The sequence below is a fragment of the Callorhinus ursinus genome, unplaced genomic scaffold, assembly GCF_003265705.2.
Source record: "Callorhinus ursinus isolate GAN/ISIS: 27379988/994484 unplaced genomic scaffold, GSC_fseal_2.0 scaffold21, whole genome shotgun sequence".
Taxonomy (NCBI): Eukaryota; Metazoa; Chordata; class Mammalia; order Carnivora; family Otariidae; genus Callorhinus; species Callorhinus ursinus.
Window position 1 is genome coordinate 17,960,597 of NW_027397083.1, and position 23,290 is coordinate 17,983,886.

The following is a 23,290-nucleotide window of genomic DNA, read 5'->3' on the forward strand; positions in this document are numbered from 1 at the left end:
TTATGTAAAATACATATAGTCTGTAAGGTAACGATCATTAGAAATCATTTCATTGAAACCTATGGCTTCGGGTATTCTTCGGTGGACTTTTTTCTTAATTCTAAAAAGATTGTTTGAGGTGAATGTATTCCTTTTTAATCTTGGTCCTCTTTAATCTTGGTTTCTCTAACCAGACCAATTTTGGAAGCACTTTTTATTTAGTTTTCTTTGACAGAACCATTATGTTCCTTGTTTTTCCCATTTCTGCCACTGTCCTTCACTCGTCTCTTGATGGTTCTATTCTGGTTACCATTAATATTGAATGAGAACAACTTTAACCTGATCTTGGATAGCTAATATTTATTACATATTTTTAAAACCTTAGCAACAAGGCCTGACAAAAATGGTAAATTAAATCTTCCTATGTAGCTTAGATTTTGATGTGCACAGTGAATATTTATGGGTGTTTTCTTACATTTAAAAAGAGCAAGATATAGTTAAACAAAGTGACACTCCCCTGTTTGGTAGAGATTTGGCTTTTCATAGTTATATACAAATTTTAGCCATCTTTCTGCTTATTTCTTTATTGAGGTGATAATAGGCATATAACATCATATTAGTTTCAGGTATACAACATAATGATTTGATATTTGTACATATTGTAAAATGATTACCACAGTAAGTTTAATATTCATCACCATACATTGTTACAATTATTTTGTGCATAATGAGAATTTTTAAGACTTATTCTCAACAATTTTCGCATATGCAATACAGTATTATTAACTATAGTTACCATTTTATACATTACATGCCCATGACTTATTTATTTTATAGCTGGAAACTTGTACCTTTTGACCCCCTTTACCTGTTTCATCCACCTCCCACATCCACCCCTGGCAATCACCAATTTGTTCTGTCTATGAGCTTGGTATTTTTGTATTTTGGGTTTTTTAAAAAGATTACACATATAAGCAACATCATATGGTATTTGTCTTTCTCTGACTTATTTCACTTAGGACAATACCCTTGTTTTTGACTTTTAATTTAAGTTTCTGCCCCCTTTATACATGAAAAATTAACCTCAGAAATTTTGAGCCCACTGACAAAAACTGTTTCATACATTTCAGATAAGAACAGCAAATCAAAAGCACATAGTTTTATCATAATGAAGAAACAGGATCTTTTCCTCCAAAGTGACAGGAGAGAAGAATCCTACGATTGTTATCATGACATGGGACTTGAGGGAAAGATGCTATTAGCACTGCATATTATTAATACCTCGGGTAAAAATGCATTTTTTAAATTTGACTTTTTACTTTCAATAATTTTCTCTAAATGATTGTATTAAAATCTCTCTCTTCTGGAATGTCTGGTCTGTTTCCAGAAAAGGCCCATGTCTGTATCCTTATATTTTGTTATTTTGTTAACCATTTATTTCTTAATATCTTCCTGGATTCTCTATTTGGTATGAATATGATGTTTTCCGATAATGTTGATATGTTTTGACCTCAGCTTATGTAGATTAGTACAGTGCTTCTTTAGAAGTTGAATATTAGAATGGAGGTGATTTTCCCAACTGTGGTGCTTTCAAAGGTAAAGAATTCCCACCTTTTAAAGTTACTTGGAAGCAGTTCTAAATGTCATGGCCCTGGGAGACCTCATTAGAATCTGACTTACTGCTGTGGCACCAAAGAGTTTAGTACTCTGTTTTTGTTTTGTTTGCTTTCCTTCAAGAAAGGTCTGCTCAGAATGCTTGTGCATTTGGAAATTAATGGATGAGTTTCTGAGAAACAAACAGGGTTCTAGAGGGGAGGGGGTTGGGGGGATGGGTTAGCCTGGTGATGGGTATTAAAGAGGGCACGTATTGAATGGAACACTGGGCGTTATATGCAAACAATGAATCATGGAACGTTACATCAAAAACTAATGGTATGGTGATTAACATAACATAATTAAAAAAAAAAAGAATGGATGAGTTTGGTGAATATTTCCCAGTCCCCTCTCCTTCACACCATCTCTTCCTGAGATGAGAATCTCCCCATAAAGAAATAGCCATAGAGACTTGATACAACTATGTTGTACCACAGTTTACACACAGGCAGATGTTTGACCTTTTATAATATTATGTTTTTTATATTACTTCACATGAAAAAAATATTCTTTGGGGAGAGTGATCCTAGGAATAGTTTCACATGATGATTTTTTTCCAGTTTAATTGAGATGTAGTTGATATACAGCACTGTGTAAGTTTAAGGTGTACAGCATAATGACTTTCATATATATTGTGAAATGATACCACAAGAAGTTTAGTTAACATTCATCATCTCATATATAAGTAAAAAAAAGAAGAAGAAGAAAAACAATGTGTTTTTCCTTGTGGTGAGAACTCTTAGAATCTACTCTTTTAACAACTTTCAAGGGGCGCCTGGGTGGCTCAGTCGTTAAGCGTCTGCCTTCGGCTCGGGTCGTGAACCCAGGGTCCTGGTGATTGAACCCCGCATTGGGCTCCCTGCTCTGTGGGAAGCCTGCGTCTCCCTCTCCCACTCCCCCTGCTTGTGTTCCTTCTCTTGCTGTGTCTCTCTCTGTCAAATAGATAAATAAAATCTTCAAAAAAAAAAAAAAAGCTTTCAAATATACCATTCAGCATTGTTAACTATAGACATCATGTTGTACATCTTGTGATGATTATTTTTTAGCAAACTTGTTTTTAGTGGTTCTCAATCCAGGACAGGGATCATCAAATGTTGGCTGCTGTTCAAAACCAGCCTGCTGCTTGTTTGTTTTTTGTTTTATTGAGGCCTAGCTATGCTCATTTATTTATGTATTGTCCATTTCACGCTGCAAGGGCAGAGCTGAGTAATACAACAGAGACTGTATGCCCTCCCCACAACCCTAAAATATTTACTCTCTGGCCCTTTACAGAAATGTTTGTCAACTCCTTATCTAGTGATTGTCAGAATCCTAAAGATTCCTGGCCTTCCCTCTCTACCAAGACAGAATCTCTGATACACTGAGCTGTATCACATATCAGTCGATGAAGAGTTTGCAGTTTTAATGCTATTCTTATAGCATATATACATAATTAGATTGAGGAAACCATATTTTTGACTCCTACCCCCATTTTATCTCAAGTATAAGAATGGGTCTTCAGGCAGGATATGGATTAAAGATTCATGTTAACTGAAGCATGATTTGCCAGGCATATAATGGAGAAACATGATTTAAAACAACAACAACAGGGACCCCTGGGTGGCACAGTCAGTTGGGCTTCCCACTCTTGGTTTTGGCTTGATCTCAGGGTCCTGGGATCGAGCCCTGTGTCGGGTTCTGCACTCAGTGCAGAGTTTGCTTGAGATTCTCTCTCCCTCTCCCTCTGCCCCTCCCGCTCGTGCTGTCTTTCTTTAGAATACATAAATAAATCTTTAAAAAAAAGCAACAACAACATTAACAAAACAAACAAAACAAAATAAAAAACATGGTCATTATTTATTCTTTATCCTCCATAAGGAGATACAATATGGCAAGTCCATTGCTTAAGAATTATTAAATATTCCAGTTCAGAAAGTTTTGTATTAGGCTGTTTCTTTCTTTCTTTCTATTAATACCAGCTGAGTCAATGTTATTTTGTGAGTTCAGCATTTTTTCCTTCATTGAAAATAGCATTTTGTTTCGATGGGGATTATTTAAAAAGAAACACAGAATGGACCACATTCACCTTTTTATAACGTATGAGTTAGGAGCAGTAGTAGAAGACCTTTCCCTGGCTTTGTAAATGAATCAGGTTGCAGGTAACTGTTCAGGTGTTTAAGATACATTATTTCTTGTCTTGAAATATTATAAATCATTTTGGACCACTCTAAGGTATTTGAATTGACATTTGCTTTTGGTTTATGTTCTTGAATTTTTATCCTGATGTAACAGCAGCCAATTTATTCCCTACTGGCAATGAGAAATTTTAATAGGAAATATCAGCCTAATTAAAAAAATTGCTATGCTCATTTTGATAAAATACTTTAAAAAAGTAATCATTGGTGTCAAATGTCTGCAGTTAAGGACCCTCTCCCAAATCATATTTTAGTAAACTTATAAACAATAAAAGTGGAAGTGAAAATTTTGATGTTAAATGTTTTAAATATAAAAGTGTACTTTCAACTTAATCTAAATGGGGTTCATTTTCATATAAATGTGGGCCAAATTAATTTTAAATCACCATCCATGATTATGCTAAATTGGTTGTTTGAAGAAATGTTGTAGTTAGGTGTCAGTAGGTACCTATTTTCATGCAATTTATTTATTTTTTCTAGTTGAGCCTGGCTGTAGATGAACAGAAAGAAAAAATTACTGAAAAAGTAATTCTTTCAATGACAGCAAAGGAACACCGTAAGGCACAAGAAGAAGTAAGAAACTTACTTTTTAAACTGTATTATAAAATTACAATGAGTGCTAATTTAAAAATTAAAACATATTTTACTTGGGTCTGATAGTGAACCAACTATAGTTATCTGATAGCAACAAAATGAAAAAAATTGGTCAAAACTGGAATCATTTTATTGATATAGGCAGCTTGAAAAATAATTATATGCTTGAAAGAATAAATACTGTAATTTTCTGAAAAATATTTCTGAAAATTTTCTCATAAATTTCCTAAATTAGGAAATTATTACATGCAAGTTGAATCTGGAAATTATAAAGCATGCTAACATAGGAAAAACATTAAAATCTTATTGAACTTTGACTAAGTACTAAATCTTATTTTTATTTTCTGACTTCTAGAAATGAAATTATTGTTTTGAATGTTAGAAATGCTAACAATGTTATCTCTTATCAAGGAAAAACTATAGTTTACAAATGTCAAGCTTAAGTGAGCTAATCATAAGCTTTTGTAGGCAATATTGTAATGAAGAACTATTAGAGCAAAGCTTCTTCTCTCCAACGCTCGTGCTGTGAAGTTGACAGCATATTCCATAAATGAAATAATAATACAAAATTGGTGTTAGACAAAAGGAAAAAATGATTTTTATGTAGATTCCTGGTTGCAAAAGCATTTAATCTTTCTGAGGAGAGATCATGAATTTGCTAATTCCCATGTACCATTGTCAGTAAATAAAATCATAATCAACTTAAAGAATAAGGTAATGTGAATATTTAAAATTTAAACTTTCATGTAATTCTCTTTTGACACTTTGGCAAGGAAATCTACCCAAGCTTTGGGACTTTAATATTTTCTTATCATTATGATTGCATCTGTTCTGCTAACTATGTATGATATGAAAAATGAACAGGTACAATACATCAAATCTTCCTGAGTGAATTCAAATCTTTGAATTAGATACTATATTAATCTTTGGGACTTATATATGTCCAATTTTAAAGACTATATTATTAACATAGATTGGTAATCTCAGTAGAGAATATTTCCTAAGAAAAATTCAGTTGAAGAGGTTCTTAAGATGAGGCAAATAACAATTGTATAATTTAAATTACAGTCTTACTCATTCCACTTAATATTAACAAGTTAAAAGACTAGATTTTCAGTTATAAATTAAAAAAATATTGTCCTCTACTCATTTGGAAAATGTTTTTTTATCACAGTTGGAGAGTTTTATTACATTTTCACCATAATTTAAATTGAATCTATCATGAATCCTGATATGGTAAACTTTAAAGAAATACAAATAATTATCTCTAGTTTAATTAGTATCATTAAAGTTACACCTATAATAACAAATTATTATTAGAGATTAAATCTAAAATAATCTAAAAGAATGAACAGATTTGCTATTTTCTGGCTTTTAAATATAATTATTTATGCAAAACTGCAATTTCAGCGGAAATGAAAACTTGAAGTGGCCCAGGGAAATTATCATTATGCTAAATATATCATTTTAAATGCCACCTTGTTAGCAACACTGGAAATGAAAATTGTCTTTTCTAGAATATCCTGCGGTATTTATGCTTATTTGGTCTTTCTTCTTTATTATCATCTTAATGTTTATTTAATATCCATATACTTCAGCGTTCTTCTCGTACAGTGCTTTATTTGGTCACATATTTGCTTGATCAGTTATGTCTCAAATATCTTTTGTTTGCTTAAAAAAATCAAATACATGATAAAGGGAATATGTGTTGTGTGTTTTATGTGTGTGTGTGTATGTGTGTGTATGTTTGTAATAGTTTCTAAATATATTTCTATACACTATGGGAATAATTTCTATGTCATTACTTTGAAAGTGATTATATTAATCTTGATGTGTAATTTTCAGTGTTTGGTTAGAAAAAGTAAGTGACATCAAGTTTTGGCCCTAATTCATATACAGAAATATGAAATCATGATGGTGAAGAGAAATGAAAAATCGGGGGGGGGAGTTACTTCAAAATTTATTTTGCCTACAGTTTATTTTTTAGAAAAATATTGTATTTCTGGATATATTTCAAAATCAAAACTAAATATCACAAAATCTGAGATTTGGATTTAGAATTCTGCTGTCTGTGGTTTTATCTTAAGACCATAGACATGATCTTGTTTTATTTCATGTAATTTTTCCACATGAAAACTGGGAAGAGTAATAATGTATGTTTCATAAGACTACTTTGAGGTGTGTTATATGTTAAACTACTTTTTGGGAAATGGTTTATTAGAAACATGCATATAATTTGTTATTGTTGGTTTAAAAGTTATTCCAGGTTCTCTGGAAAGTAAACACCAAGATAGTATTAAATGTGTATGTATTTTATTAGAAGAAATGCCTATGAGAAAAAATGGAGAGAGCTCTGGGTAAGGAAGGCCAGGAGACCTGTCAGACTGAAATGCAGGCTTGAACACAAGTGAAGGAGAGAGGAAAGAAGACTGGAGGGAAGCCTCTTAGACAGCGGTGCAGTCTAAGGAAGGTTTGGTGAAGCTGGTGGTGTATTCTTGACCTAAAGCTGTCCTTCAGAGGAGTCCTGTGACTCTCTTGAGTTAGATTTACCTCAGTATCCTCAGCCATTGATACTAACCTGGTGATGGATTTCAGAGCACAATAGTTGGGACCTTTGGTTCATTATGCTCCTGTGGTTAGAAGCCTGTGAAGCACATTCTCATTGCTTCCTCAAAATGTATATTTACATTATTTTTGTTGCCATCAACATAACCTATTGCCAGGTGAATTATAAAGACATTCAAAATGTTTCTATTTTACGTGAAGGGGATTAAGAGTAACTTAGGTTGATGAACACGGAGTACTATATGGAACAGTTGAATCACTATAGTGTACACTGAAACTTATATAATACTGTATGTAAACTACACTAGAGTTAAAAATTTTTTAAAGTCTCTCTTTTAATCGCCCCTTCCTCCATGAATGTTAGACTCTTGAATAGGCTTAAAGATGGCACATGTAATGGACCTCTGGCTGGAAGCAAGATAAATCTCCTTCCAAGATATTTTCCATCTCAGAAGAGTTCTAGAAACTATTCAAAAGTTGGGGGTATTTGAAATGGTGTGAATAAGAGGTGGTACACACTTCAAGTTCCCTGGTAGTTACATTGCAACCCATCTTTCTAAATCAAGAGATACTTAACTTTGCTCATAGATTCTCATATCTTTTCTAATCTTTGTTCATCAAATCTGGGTCACATTTCTTTTTAACCTGAAAAACACTGTACCCTTGGGCCTGAAATAAGAGATTTTAGGAAATTTAAAATACCCATTTTCATCTCCCTGCCCCCTTTCTGGTTCTTTTTAATTATGTCATAAATTAGAAAGATTTTGGTCTTAAGTTTAAGCACTGACCTGGCTTTGAGACCATTCCCTGTGTGTTGCATGCCAAGATGACATTCCTAGGATAGAGGCTGCTGCCTTTTGTGCTGATTTCAAGTGATAATTTAGCGCAAAGTTCTCTGGAATCCTCCTTACTCATATAGATGGACTCAAGGCCACACAGCAATCAGTCCAAGAGCTGAACTCATCATTAGAAAAACCAGGAGCTCCTCAAAGCATCATTCTAATAGCCAAATTACAATATACAGAATGTGTAATTCAGAACATACAACTTCAATGTGCATACATTATAGAATGATTAGAAACAGAATATTTTATGCTAAATCTAAATTATCTTAAGAATTTAATAAATTCAAGGGTTACATGAATATGTCATAAAAACATGACCAAACTACCCAATGTAGGTTTTTAAGCAAAAAAACCTCTATGTTTATAGACAGGTGTGCATTTGCATTCTTTCAGAAGTTGGGTCTTTTTCCTCATCGAATACTCATTTTTTTTTTTTTTTGCTACCTTCTGCTCATTTGTCACTCTCCCAAATTCTGTACAAGTGTCACTTCCGTGCTGCATTTCCACGGAGAATGAAGAGTAGAATGTGTAGGCTTTCTGCTGCACAATGAGATGGTGCATTTTTTCAACATATGCATACGTAAGCCTTCTTTTGTGAATGGGACTGATAGGGTCAGATAATGTTTAAAGGGAAAGGCTTTATGTCTCTCAGGCCTCTATGTTTCCACATGGATGCTCCCACACACACGTAGATTGAATTATGAACAGACCCATTAATGCTGGGATCACAAAAGGTCAAGTTTTGTCTTCTTTTACCCCTATTCACATTGCCTTTGTAGAGAGAGGGAGAAAAAAAAAGGATTTGCAGGAAAAAAAGATTCATGATGAGGAATTTTAAAGAGCATTTTTCCCCTTCTAGCAACATCTGTGATTTGAAAAAAAAATCATATTATGTAAAATAATTCAGGATTATTGTATTACCTACCCAATTTTGGTATATGAGTTATTTCATGTGTAGGGTTATCTTTAAGGGTAATATGTTATCATAATAACTGAGAACAAAATGTAGCACTTTGGGGATAAAAGACCTTATGAATATGTAAAGTAACAAAGTTTTAGTAAGATTGGATAGAAATTTTACCAAAATGTCAATGGCAGGATTCTTGATATATTTTTCCCTATTTTGAGATACGTTAATTTTTGCTAGGGCATCTTTTTTGATAGTTTTAACTTATTTTTTTAAAAAAACAGGTGATAATTGATGTAATTATACTTCACATACATTAACAGATAATCATGGGACAATTGAAAATAGCAAAAATGATAGAGAAATTTGTTGAAGCAACAAAGGATTCATAGCAAATGAAACTTTTAAGGCTTTAACCAATAACCCTTTAGAATGCAAATGACATCATCAATTGTATGGTTGGTTGATTTCTGATGTCACATGAAATCCCCTATCTGTGAAAGGCTATGGATTGTGACAGTAAAACCAGTCATGTATAAAAATGTTCTCAAATCAAAGCCTGAAATTCCTCCTATTTTTTGGGGGGGGCACTCACTATAGTATAAAGTACAGTACATAAAATTGAAGAGAACAGTATTATTGACTAGCATAATACATTGCATTATATTTAGTATACTTTAAAGACTACATAAAATTAAATCTTTTTGAATCATATGATGCTGGGGCTGAGGATAAGTTCAGAGAGGATCAGTGCTTTGCAGAAATGGCATCTGGAATCTATGTAAGGCCTTTGGTTCTTGGGTTTAAATTTTTTCAACTATAAGAGCAAGCCACTTGGCCTGTTTTGGTGTCCAGTTTTGGTATGATAGATATTATTAGCCATCATTTCTGAGGGTAATACTGGAGGGTAGTGGTGAAGATTAGTCTGGAAACATTGGCTAATTTAATACTGGGTCATTTATTATTTCTGTATTTTAAATGTTACAACTTTATAGTGGGATTAACAGTACTATGGAAAGCACAGAAATTCATTCCAGAAAGTAGAAAAGGTTTTTAATCTTGAATACCAAGCTGAGGAAGTGGGGAGCAACTGGAGGGTTCAATATGCTATTGGAGGTAGATTAATTCAGTGGAGATGGCAGGATAAATTTGAGGTGGAGAGACCAGGGACAGAGAGACCACTCTGTAGGGGTTGAGGGGGGAAAGGATGAGGAGATGAGGGTTTGGACCAGAGTATTACTTATAAGAAAAGGAAGGAAGGAGAAGAAATATATGAATTTGGAAGAAGGGTTGGCAAACTACAGTGGTAGGGCCCAATTCAGTCTATCAATTATTTTTCTAAATAAAGTGTTATTGGAATACAGTCACATCCACTTGTTACATGTTATCTGTGGCTGCTTTCAAAATACAACTGCAGGGTCAAACAGTTTTGATGGAAACCTTATGGCCCACAAAACTGAAAATATTATCTGTCCCTTTTAGAGAAAAAGTTTGCCAGTCCTTTATTTAAGAGAAGGATTTTTTAAAGGGACTAGATGAGAGGTACCTGGGTGGCTTAGTCAGTTAAGCATCCAACTCTTGATTTCAGGTCAGGTCTTGATCTCAGTGTCCTGATTTCAACCCTCACATTGGGCTCCATGCCAGGTGTGGAGCCTACTTAAAAAAAAAATTAAAGGGGCACCTGGGTGGCTCAGTCGTTAAGCATCTGCCTTCGGCTCAGGTCATGGTCCCAGGGTCCTGGGATCGAGCCCCACATCGGGCTCCCTGCTCCGTGGGAAGCCTGCTTCTCTATCTCCCAGTCTCCCTGCTTGTGTTCCCTCTCTCGCTGTCTCTGTCAAATAAATAAAATCTTTAAAAAAAATTTAAAAAAAGAAATTAAAAAAATAATAAAGGGACTAGATGATTGATGACATAGGGACAAATAAAAGAGATATGGAAGACCAAAGAAAAATAGGAATCATTTAAATTAGCTTGTTTACATGCACATAATGCTTCTAAAGTTCTTCCGGAAAGTTAAATGTCATTAAAGTGTGTGTGTGTGTGTGTGTGTGTGTGTGTATGTATATAACAATATATAATCTTGATAACAATATATAACAATATATGATCTTGAACTAACTAGGTAGAGTAGAAAAATTAATATTCAAGTTATATGGATAATAGTACAAATTTGCTTTCATTGACTTCTCCGAATCATCTGTAGAAGGGATAGAAATCATGGATATAACATTAGAGTTGAGTACAGACTGGGACAAATACCATATTTTCAGTTGAAAGAGAGAAAAAGAGGTTGAGATATCTGTACAAGGGATACTCTTGGAGAAAGTTTTCCCATTTTTTACTATGGACATTGAAGTGAGACAGAGAATCTAGGTAGCAAATAATTTCAAATTTTTATCTGCATTATGTGAAGTAAGGGTAGGGATAGGAAAGATAGACTGAGAAAAACAATTAAAACTTGATATGCAGAAAACACCTAGATTTAAACAAGAAAATACTATACTAATATAATATGCATTAGGCACATTACTATAGGTTAGACATTGTGTCGTTCATTCTGTAATCTTATTTAATTCTTAATAGGATAAGGCTGTTATTATTCTTTATTACAGATAGGGTTTTATTACCTGCTCACAGTCTATAAGTCAGGAAATGGAAGAGCCATGATTTTTAACCCATTATTTCAAAAGCCCGTGCTCTATTCAAAGTCATTCATAATTCTAGATGGGTCTAATTTAATCACTTTAAGGGGCCATAAATAAAGTGAATTTCTGCTTTTAATCTCTTTTGGTCACTACCATATATCAACTAGTGTTTGTGTAAGAATCCAATCTATTAGAGAAAACAAATTTACATAACACAGTGTTCATATAATAAAATTAAATATTGCCAGTCCTTTATTTAAGAGAAGGATTTTTTAAAGGGACTAGTATATATTGGATTAATTGGAGTCTTAGGAAGATTTTATTCTGTTAAGCAGTTTAGAAGTCCTTTGCAAACTTTTCAGGTGCCTGTTTCTTCTCATACCCAGAGACATTTTTTATTTAGCATTTGTAAATGGCTATCTATTCCATATGAGTGAAGTGAAAAGGTTATAAATTTTCCCATAAATAAAATTAGCTGATGAAGGATGTGTATCTCTTCTGTTCTCTTTACTTGAAGATAGCTCTATACTCAGATTCTTATACTGAAGTCATTTTCCCTCCCATCAAACTAGGTACTCAAAGATCTAATAAGTGTGACATCAACAATTACTTCTTGCTAACAACCCTTGTAATTTAACCCCTTCAGGTGAGCAGGCTGATTGATGAATTGCAGACAGCTATCAAAAGTAACAGAGGTCATCTCTCTAAACTTGGCCCCCAATTACAGGCTGAGCAGGAGCAATTCTCCTCTTATGTCTACCAACACATTAAAAGCCTTCCAGCAAACACTCTTATCCCAGGAGACCTGCAGCTCAAGGTGGGTGTCATTATGCAACTCTCACTGCATTCAGCTAGAGATGAAAACACTCTGCTCCATTTGAAGACCCTTCGAACAATGCCACTCAGCTTGAATTTCTTTTAATGTTGTCTTTCTCAAACCGGAGTTTGGCTTACGAGTGCTAATACTACCATTCAGGGAGTATGCTTTAAAAGAAGAAACCTAGAGGCATTTGAAAAGTGGATTTATAACTTTAACTGTTTTCAACTCAGAAAAGTAATTTTAATGAAGATATTTAATCATGTGAACATTGCATACTTTTCCAAGAAACATATATTTTTAACAGGAGTCACCCTGTATTTCAGTTTAAAAAAAATAACTTATTTAGAGCAATGGGAAAGGCTTTAATAATTGACAGACAGTGGCAATAGGAATTAGAGGTGAAAGGCCAGGTGACTGACTGATGTTCAAACTACATTTCCAAGGAAAAGGATCTGTATTGGATAAGTGTGACACATATCTGAGTTCACTTGGTAAAATCAATACTTAAGAATATACTGGGAAAAAAGGTGAATTGGTTATTTGTCGGGACAAGATGGCTAAATGTCCTAGGCTACTTTTGCTGTTGCATCTCTGGAAGAGAAAAAAAGTAACTCGTACTTGGTTAAAGTGGATTAAGTACTGAAAGTTATGGAATTTAAATACTTTTGTTTATCATAATCGAGTATCCATGTTAAGTCTGTCAAGTTAATGTTGTTCTAATAATTTCACATCCCACATTTCAAGAGAAAAAAAATTGAATTACTGAATGGATGGCCTTTTTTCCATTGAAGGAACAAACTATTACAACTCATCATTCTCTTTTGATTATATATATATATATATATATTTTTATTATTTATTTGACAGAGAGAGACACAGCGAGAGAGGGAACACGAGCAGGGGGGGTGGGAGAGGGAGAAGCAGGCTTCCCGCGGAGCAGGGAGCCCGACGCGGGGCTCGATCCCAGGACCCTGGGACCATGACCTGAGCCGAAGGCGGACGCTTAACGCCGGAGCCACCCAGGCGCCCCTTTTGATTATATTTTTGAATGTGATAACATTCAAAGTAATTATATTTTGATCAGTCTTTATTTCTATAATTCTTCTTTCTTAATACTCAGTTTTAGTCTACAAATATAAACTTTATATTGTAATTATGAACATCATATTTTCTATCTATAATTCTTTAAAATGACATTCCCATGTTTGCATTTGGAATGAGAATACTACCATGCAAAAATTGACCTTTGGGGAAATGCAATTCCACAATAAACATGATAATTTATTTTCCATAGTCTGCTAGTCAGCCAAAGGTTTAGGAAGTGATGTTCAAGACATCAAGGTAAAGGACTCCGATCATCCAGTAGCATTTTTCTTTTCCGGATTTCTGACTTGGTTACAGATCTATTCCAACATTTTGCAAAGTACTTGCTATTGATTAAGAGAGGATCTAGGTGAGGGAGCATGTTTGGCCTAATACCATTTATCCCCATTCATTTGTATCAGCAACCATCATATGTCCTAGAAAAAAGAAAAGTTTTTTTTTCTCACAAGTTTGTTGCATATTTCTGAATAATTTTTATCACATGTTCACATTAGCACATAGGCTTGATAGCAAATATTTAACTTTAGGATTTGAGTTACTACTCTCATATATTTCTTTTTTAATATGCTTCATAATTCTTTCCATACTAGCAAACAGAAGAGGAAATGTATATATGCAAAGAAGCCATCTTCTTGTGTTTGTTTAGACTCCCTTTACTGTCCAATATAGTAGCCCCTAGCCACATGTAACTATTTAAATTTAAATTAATAAAAACTAATTAAAATGAAAAATCCAGTGCCTCCCTTCATATGCCCATGACTTTCCTGGTTGTAGCACTGAAAACCTCACATCCAGGAAATCTCTCAGTCCCAGGCAAAACAGAATGGTTAGTCAGCCTATTCTTATCTGAGTTCCCTCTCCCTACTCCCAAGACATCCTCTGTCTTTATCGTTCTTTTCCCATGAAGTACTCAGCTTCTCTCCTTTCTCCCCAGTTTTCCCCTTTGGAACATCCAATTTCTCTCAGGCAATAAATTCCTTTTCTCATACTCCAAGAAATCTGGACATCAGCCCCATCAGGCTTTAGCATAGACCACTGGTCTTTCAATCCTGGCTGCCATATTAGAATCACCTGGAGACCTTTTAAAAAACAACTGAGGGTTGCTGGAGTGGAGGGGGGGGGGGGGAGATTGGGGGTGGCTGGGTGATGGACATTGGGGAGGGTATGTGTTGTAATGAGCATTGGGTATTATATAAGACTGATGAATCATACACCTGTATACCCCTGAAACAAATAATACATTATATGTTAATAAAAAAGAAATCAAGTGTTTGAAAAAACAAAAAGCAGAAAAAACAAAAAAAATCAGTGCCCCCACTTCCAGAGGTGGTTTTTTTTTTTTCTCCTTTCCTTTTTTAAAAGATTTATTTATTTTTATTTTAGAGAGATAGTAGAGAGAGAGCATGCAAGCAGGGGTAGGGGAAGGGTATAGGGAGAGGGAGAGAGAGAATCTCAAGCAGATTTCCTGCTGAATGCAGAGCCAATGTAGGACTCGATCTCACGACCCTGAGATCATGACCTGAGCCTAACGCTCAACCAACTGAGCCACCCAGGCATCCCCAGAGGTTTTGATTTAATGAATTTGATAAGCTGAATCTTGCTTCTACTGGTTGAGACTGCTGATTGTTAAACTTTCAGGAATTTCGTAAGCCAGTTGTTAAATACAGCCATAATTAAAAATTATATAAACTTAAAATTAAGTAGGTCACATTAAAATGAAAGGTAATAGTCTTCACTTCCTAATTATTTTATCACATTTTACTGTTACCTATTCTCCTTGGAGTTATTTATGCCTATCATGTTTGTTTCATAGAAACACTATATGATGGTGTGCTACTGTGCATCTCTTCCAAAGTTTGTATTCAGTGATGGCTTGTAGTAACTTGAACTTGTTGGGAATACATGTTTGGACTGATGGAAAAGAAACTTGAGATCTGTAATCTGAAATAGCCAGATAGTAGTGATAAAAACGGATTAGCAAAGTGTATCGCAAATATTCAGAATTGCAAATCTTAGAATTGAGAGCTTTTTCTGTACTTCCTCCTCGGTGGGGGAGAACTTGCTAATTCCAGCTGAAGAGATACTGAGCAAAGGCCATAGCATGCCATCGTTTGTTAATTCCAGAATCAGTTTGTATCTGTTGTCTGGCCAAACTCTAGTTTCCCATGGGGTGTGGGTGAGCTGCCCTTCCTTGGAGCACCATCTCCAACACAGTTGCCTCTGACTTACTGTGGCCAAGACCATATCTCTTCTGGTTATGAACAACTTTATCCCACCTTACGGCATGTCCTATGTAGAATATTAGATGATATATCAATAAAATATGTTTTCTATTTATAACTCAAAGGCACGGCTCTAGTAAAACTTATTTTTCCCTTTTCTATCCATTTTGATCTTAGAAAAGTGCCTGATTAATAAAATAAATTGGGATGATCATCTTTCTAATTATCTGTTTGATGATATTGATATTGATATTCACTGTTGAATATGTATGTATATGTATATTACACATCTATGTTTATATACATATGCACATATGTGTGTGTATATATATATACATATATATGCACACACACATATCCACGGCTCAGCTTTAAGAACCAAAATAATTGATGGTGTTGTCATCATCTTCTAGAGCAGTGGCTATCAATTATGGGCTGAAGGCCAGGTATGATTCAAAATCATGGTTGTCTTCACCTCTTCACTGAGGTTCTCATCCTCATTGTATCTTTCATTGATAACTTAGAAATAGGAGTTTTTGGTTAGGCAACCAGTAGGTCTCAAAAGGACATACTCTGTATTCCATATTGCCTCAGTCCCATTTGTGCAATTACATGGCATGATACAGTACTGAGTTTAAATGGACATGTAAAACAAAAGGACTGAGGACAACCTAAATGTCCATCCCTGGAATGGGAAAATTCCCTGTAAAAAAATTGAAAACATTACATCATTAGGGGAATTTTAAGAAAAAGTTATGTCACTCATAATCACGTTATTTGTTATATGACCATTCTCACTTTTGCATATCATTTCCATGTGCATTCATTTGCCCTATGTAGTCATAACCACAGTGTGCATTTTTTTTTTTTTTTTGTATTCTGGTACACTCTCTTGCCTTCACATCATAGGACCTTTTAGGTTGATGAAATCTTATTGTTTTTAGCTTTAGTAGTCACACTCAGTGTGCACCATAATTTATGACGTCCTTCAGGTTTTTGGAGTTATTGCTTACTAGTCCAAACTTTCACTTACCTTACATCCTCTGTCAATACTACCCCCCACCCCCAGCCACTTTGAGAACATCTGCTATAGCCATGGCTCAATGACTTCTGCTTTTCCAGTCCTGTTCTTTCTTGCAACTCCCTCTCTTCGTCCCCATGGAGATGCTGTCAGAAATGTTAGCGTTTCCCTGGGAAAGCAGGACAGAAAGGACTGATCGGAAAGGGTATTAGCAAAGCTTTAAGGGATGGTGGGTGGAAAAACTAGAAGGAAGTTGGGTGATTGTGACAGAGAACTGATGAGCAAGAATGTGCGATGTATGAGTGGGTGGGAGACAGCACAGGGGAAACGAGGGGAAGATGGGTACAGGGAAGTCTTTTCACTAGAATTAGTGCTTTTCACACACAATTGGTCAATAATGCTCTGTGGGTTGCCTTCCATTTGCTGTCAGTGGAGGCAGATCCAGTTTCTGTGAGGTCTAGAGCTTATGTAATTTGCGGGGAGAGGAACCTATTTAAAATTAGGCCTGAAAGTGGATATTTATTTAGATTGAGAAAGTAAATCACAACAAATTAATGGAGGATTGGAGATTTAGACCCTTTATTTTGAGACTTTTTTTTAGTTTTTCTCAGAAATACTTACATGGAAATACTCCTTAATTGCTAGCCAGCAAGTTGCTGGCTTCACCTCCCTACTTACAGTAATCTATAGCTCCCAGCAACTTCCGATACTCTCAGGACTGGAGCAAGTAAGAGTCCTGAAGCTTAATCTTCATTAACTTTACATGAATCCACTCTGTTTGTGAGCAAGGGAAATATGGTGGAATTTAGTAACCAAAACAAAAAAAAAGATTGAGTCGGCTGTGATTTGGAGATTTTTAGCCTTTCTATTTTCACGTTGTTTGCCCTATGTAGACATAACCACAGTGTGCATTTTGTTTTTGTTTTTGTTTTTTGGTTTGGTTATAGTGTTTTCTTACAGCATAAAGAAATTTAAGCTTTGTTAAAGAGATAATTCAGAGATTTATTTTTAAAAGAATATCTTTGTCCGACATCTAGTTCATCTTCTGGGTTGTATGGCATGCATCTAATAATTTGTATTCTGCCAGTGACAGAAAGAAAGACAAATTTCAGTGAATAGTGCAGTAAATCCACACATTATCAAATACATACTGCCGGCAAGGCATTGTCCTAGGTACTGTGGGAAGATGCAGAGAAGCCTAGAACACCCTCTTGGCCCATGCCCATGCTCATACAATTAGAGTCATATGACACCTTTTGAAGACAATGAAACTAATGTGTGGATTTTCTCAGCTTTATACTACAACTTTATCATTCTAATTCACGGGCTTGTTTATCTTTAGAAAATGGGAAATTTGATAACAGAAAAGATGCTAACTTTTATCTGCAATACCCTCCTAGCCTTCCCTATGCTTTGGATATCTGAATTTGGATTTAGATATTTGAATTTGGAATTTGTTCTACCAGTGGCACAAAAGCACGATGAATCCATTTGAGATTTATGTTCTATTTGGTGGTCATTGGTCATTTAAAAAAAAGTTTAAAGTTTTCTAACCGTATGTATTAATAGAAAGTTTATTTAAATATTTAGGAATCAATGGGGCAATTAAATGAATAGAAAGAGACAGCTGAGGTTATCCATAAAATAGTGGCAAGATGTTTCTTGAATGGCCTCATCACTGCATGTGTGTTATGTCTTACTTCCATTGTACAGCCCTTATTTTTGTCTTTCTGTTTAACCCACTTTTCCCAGATATGTATTTATAATCCCTGAGCTGCTCTGTTATTTCACCTACATTATTTGAATAAACACTGGAAAAACAAAATCAGGATATGAGTTAAGTACAGATACTAAAACGTTCCAAGATGACATTCATTTTCAAAGGAATTATGATGAGAGTGGAAAAACTGGAATATTCAAGGTCATTGTTATGATTTTAAGAACATTCCTTAAATGTTGGGTAAAATATGATGGAGATTATCAGTTTTTATATGTGGATTTTATCATGGTAGGCAAGTGTTGGACTGCTCTTTTAAAGGCAAAGAAACTTGAGATCCTATGAATGCCTTCCAACATCTCATGGGATAACTGTTAGCAGTAGGAACGGAAACTGCTCATCTACCCTACTTTCCATTTCTTCTTTCTTTGCTTGCTGGCTGGCTGGCTTCCTCTCTCTCTCTCTCCCTTCTCTCTCTCTTTCTCTCTTTTTTCTTTCATCTTTCTACTGGTGGGGGGGAAATGCCAGTGTACTCACCTCAGCCTATTTTCTGACAGGCATTTGCAGCCAGGTGTAAATCTCTGTGCCCAGGAAGAAACAATCTTCCCTTCCTAGACCCGCTGAAGAGAAAAACTGCGTCTGTATCAAAATCGGGGAAGAGCAATTGGTCGGGGTATCAGCTCCCATGCAGAGCTGGTTGTAATGAGACCGGCTTTCCTTGCACAGTCCTGACAGCCTTGAAGGTGCCCAGAGAATTGCCAGGTGGGCAGTCAGCAGGGAAAGTCCACAGGCCAGAGCTGGATTACTGTCCCAGCAGTTACCCAGACTAAATGCAACCACTGAACCTTACTGCTGTAGGCACGTGCGCTCTCTCTCAGGGAGATTGTCCTTCTCCATAGCAGTTAATTTGTTTTTACCTCTCAATTAGCTTTTTCACAGAGTGTTTGAGATGATCAAGTCGTTGAGATTCTCTTCCTACATATGCTCCCGTCCCCTGGATTACCCACTGACATCTATGTTAGCCCAACTCACCATGAATATTATCAAGCATCAATTCATCATCTGAACATAGAAATGAATACAGATTTTCTAATAAGTGCAAATGGAGTGATACATTTACACCTACTTAAGATTCTACGTACAATTTCAATAATGTTTTGATAAAAATGGATTACATATTAAAAAAATGGACTGCCATAGATGGCAAACTTTTGTATAGGTCTTAGTTACCCAGAGTACTTATTCATATTAAGGGGAAAATTAAATTTATAGGCATATTTGATATATTCTTAAAAGACACTGAATAGCATTAAAAACATGTACTCTATCCAAAAATGAGAATATGATTTCTGAGGCTGAGAATTTGGGGAAGGCTGATGATTTAACTCGTATTTAATCTCTTTTTAAGATTTTATTTATTTATTTGAGAGAGAGAGAGAGCACGAGTGGGGTGAGGGGCAGAGGGAGAAGCAGGCTCTCCGCTGAGCAGGGAGCCTGATGTGGGATTTGATCCCAGGACTCCAGGATCATGACCTGAGCCAAAGGCAGATGCTTAACTGACTGAGCCACCCAGGTGCCCCTAACTCATATTTAATCTTAAAGTGTTCATTTCCCCTAGTGAAATAGAATTTGGGGGATGTGACTATGTTTTTCTCATAAAAAAGAAGTCCTTATTTTCTTTGAAAAGAAATATATTGATCCCAGGAGCTTCCAAAAACCTTAATTTACCAAGCTCTGATATATAGTATATCATATTATACCCAACATACCTGATACTTTAATCCCAATTAAATATTATTTTAGGCACTAAATTAATTTAGACAAAGTGAGATCCTTGTTTCGTTTCTTCTTGAAAGATCCTCATGTATAAAGGGCTTATTGAAATTACTTGGCTTAGGACATGACAGGCAAGCACATTTGCCTTGCCACTGTCATCTAGATAATTTTGAACATTTTCATATCTTGAACTTAGTGAGAATTGTAATTGGATACAAGGAAAATATTTTTGGAGACCATTCGCCTTGTTTTGGAAATTTTATTTTGCCAATAGACATAGAAAAATGGGATGGGAGAGAAGCTTTTTAAAGGAAATATTATAACAAAACAATGAAATGTGACTTTTTTTAAAAAAAGATTTATTTATTTATTTTAGAGTGGGGGAGGGCCAGAGGGAGAGGAAGAGAGAATCTCAAGCAGACTCCATGCTAAGTGGGGAGTCCTGTGCAGGCCTCTATCCCACCACCCTGAGATCATGACCTGAGCTGAAATCAAGAGTGGCTGTTCACTGACTGAGCCACCCAGGTTCCTCGGAAATGTGACTTCAAATGCTTAAAGACAGGGGAATGCAGTCCTGCTCCTAGTTTAATTGTGGAGCCTATCCTGGCCATTTTGCAGGCATCTCCATCCTCAGCCTCTGTTGGCTTTCATCTACCCCCACTTCCCGAACCCCCAATTTAGACTGCCAGGTGCCCCATGTTCTCATTTACCACCTTTTTTCAAGAATTACCTTTTTGAAAAGGGCATGCCATACTTTCTTTCAAGCTAAGATAGTTTACCAAAAAATTTTTTTCTTAGATTAAAATTCTTTTTTGGAATCTACTATATAAATGAAAGTAGGATCTACCCTAAAGCCAGGATGGTGGCTGCCCCAATAGACTCACTCATCAGGTTTGTTCTCCCACATAGGACCGCAGACCTCCATTCTTGCCCTCCATCTCCCAGCCCCACCCCAAGCCTGCTGAGGGATTCCAGAGAGCCAAGATTGAAAATCACAGCCTCAAAGGATCAGTAACCTGTAAGGCTGAATATCATTTCCTCTGTGGTATTTTAATTATGACAAAGAAGTAAATCTCCAAGTGGCATTTCAAGTATTGACAAGTTGGTGGTAGAGATATTTTTGGGGTCAGAGTCTTTTGGCTCTCACCTGAAATCCTACCCTATAGGCAGTCACCCAATTTATTTCTGCTAAATAGTGAGCTCTGCTTCAACTTAGGAAATTTAAAGGGTCTCTTTTAAAATAAATTTTTTTCTTAGGTATCCCTTTAATGGGCTTTTAAATATTATTTGACTTTTGGTCCAGATACCATTTAGACTGATAAAGTTTAACAACTATATAATTTGTTTTCACTTAAGTTTATTTTCATTTCCTGGGACAAAACATACTGGCTCCTTACCTGTTAAACACTAGTTAAAGATATCTGTTAGGCACTGAAACACTTTTTCGTATATGTAGTATAAACATACTAATTCATTATTAAGTTTTCATTGCCTGAATCCCATAATTTTAATATTTGCTTTGTGGTTATCACTTTATCTGAATGTTTAAGTTAGACATGTTTACTGTTTGATTTATAATATACATTTGAGAAAATATAGAAAATGTGAATATTCTAAAGATTATCTTACAAGTCTATAAACATGAAAAATGTAACAGTACATTTATTTGATTTAATGTACATATAATGTTAATTCAGCTAGAGTTGATTTTCTATCTCCAAACGTGATTTTGAATTCTGATTGGATACAGATTTTTTTTCATGGCTAATTAGCATTTCACATAAGACAGATATTTAATTTTAATTTTCATGTTCTTTGACTTAGGTTAAAAAAACCTTTTACTGTAAAATACTTTTCTGTGCCCTTAAAATTTCATATTAAGTTTCATCTTATGAAGTCTCTAATACTAGATATAAGAGTAAACCTGCATATTTGTAATTAAAAACACTATTGGATTTGATTTCTGATCTCCTTACCCCTTAGTAGATTTGCCCTGGGGTGAGTCATTTAACCTTTGTGAGACATCCCTGTAAAATGTGGTTGCTTTGAGTATTGAGTGATTTCATGTGTGTGATTGTGCACCCTGCACTCTGGATCGCCAGGCATGTGTGTGGGGGATGCCTGCCACAGTGCCAGAATCCCCTCTTTAAGACTGAGAAACCCATCCCGCAGCTGCCACAGCTATATCCTTATTGGGCAGTTGCCCTCCAGGTAAAGGAACTGCTTTTCCCAAGACTAGGCCCAACATCCTGAGGGCAGGCTGCAGCCAACATTTGGTTCCCACACAATGCGGAGGCAGGGCTCCCTTGCCTCAGTTCTGGATGACTCTGAAGGGCTGGCCATTCCAACCCTAGGGCTCCCACCAGAGGCCTCTGTTGCAACTACATCACAGTTCACCACCTACCCACTCCTGATTTCCTCAGTCCCTCACCAGTGTTGCCCTGGAGAAGGCTCCTCAGTACACTTCCTGTGAGTAAATCTTGGCCTCAGAGTCTGCATTCTGGGGATCACAATCTAAAACAATGTGTAAGTTAACCTTGTTTCAACATATTTAATTATATCCACCTGAAATATACCAAGTACATTTGTGTGGCTATTTTATATTCCTGTTCTTCACTGGCCCTCTAGTAGTAAATCCTGTTACTGTACAGCCTCCCAACTTTTGGCAACACACTGCAGTGTCATTTTCTTATTATTGCCTCTTGACAGCACCGTACCCATGACAGCATAGGTATTTTGAAGCTTTGGTATTTGGCCTTCTACTCACACACAGAAGAGCTTCCTGGGTGGTCTGCCCAGCAGTTATGGAGAGTCTGGGAACCTGCTGTTCCTCCACAGCTAGCTCTTAACCAGACTTATAGTATTAAAGGCTGGATAATGGCACTGAACTAGACCTTATACAAGTCCTTAAATAGATATGATGAATAATGCCGGGCAAACCTGTCGAAGAACCACATTAGGTCAAAATGCGTTCAGGTCATCTTTCCCCATAAGGTTTAAGTTTTGGTCACTGTATATACAAATAAAATTCCTTTAGTACTTTGTTGATATTTTTCTGCCTTCACAAATACTGCATATGAACAGTTATATTTAATTTGATTTATTTATACCCATAGACACAGACAACATATTTCAGAAATACTAGCCTAGCTACAAATTTTATTTCCCAACCCTGCTAATACACAAATAAGCAAGTAAAATTACTCAGGAATGAACAATAGAAATGGACCATTTCTCACCATGTTCACTGTTACTACTCTGACTTGAG

General features: G+C 35.6%; 1 protein-coding gene across 1 annotated transcript in view; it reads left to right on the top strand.

Annotated features, from left to right (window-relative positions):
• The window catches only part of DCDC1 (doublecortin domain containing 1), a 464,395-nt gene that overhangs the window by 217,721 nt on the left and 223,384 nt on the right, over positions 1–23,290 (top strand). The window contains exons 10-11 of the mRNA XM_073904565.1: positions 4,287–4,379; positions 12,009–12,179. Coding sequence (XP_073760666.1) covers positions 4,287–4,379; positions 12,009–12,179 — 264 coding nt within the window. The remainder of the gene's footprint in view (positions 1–4,286; positions 4,380–12,008; positions 12,180–23,290) is intronic.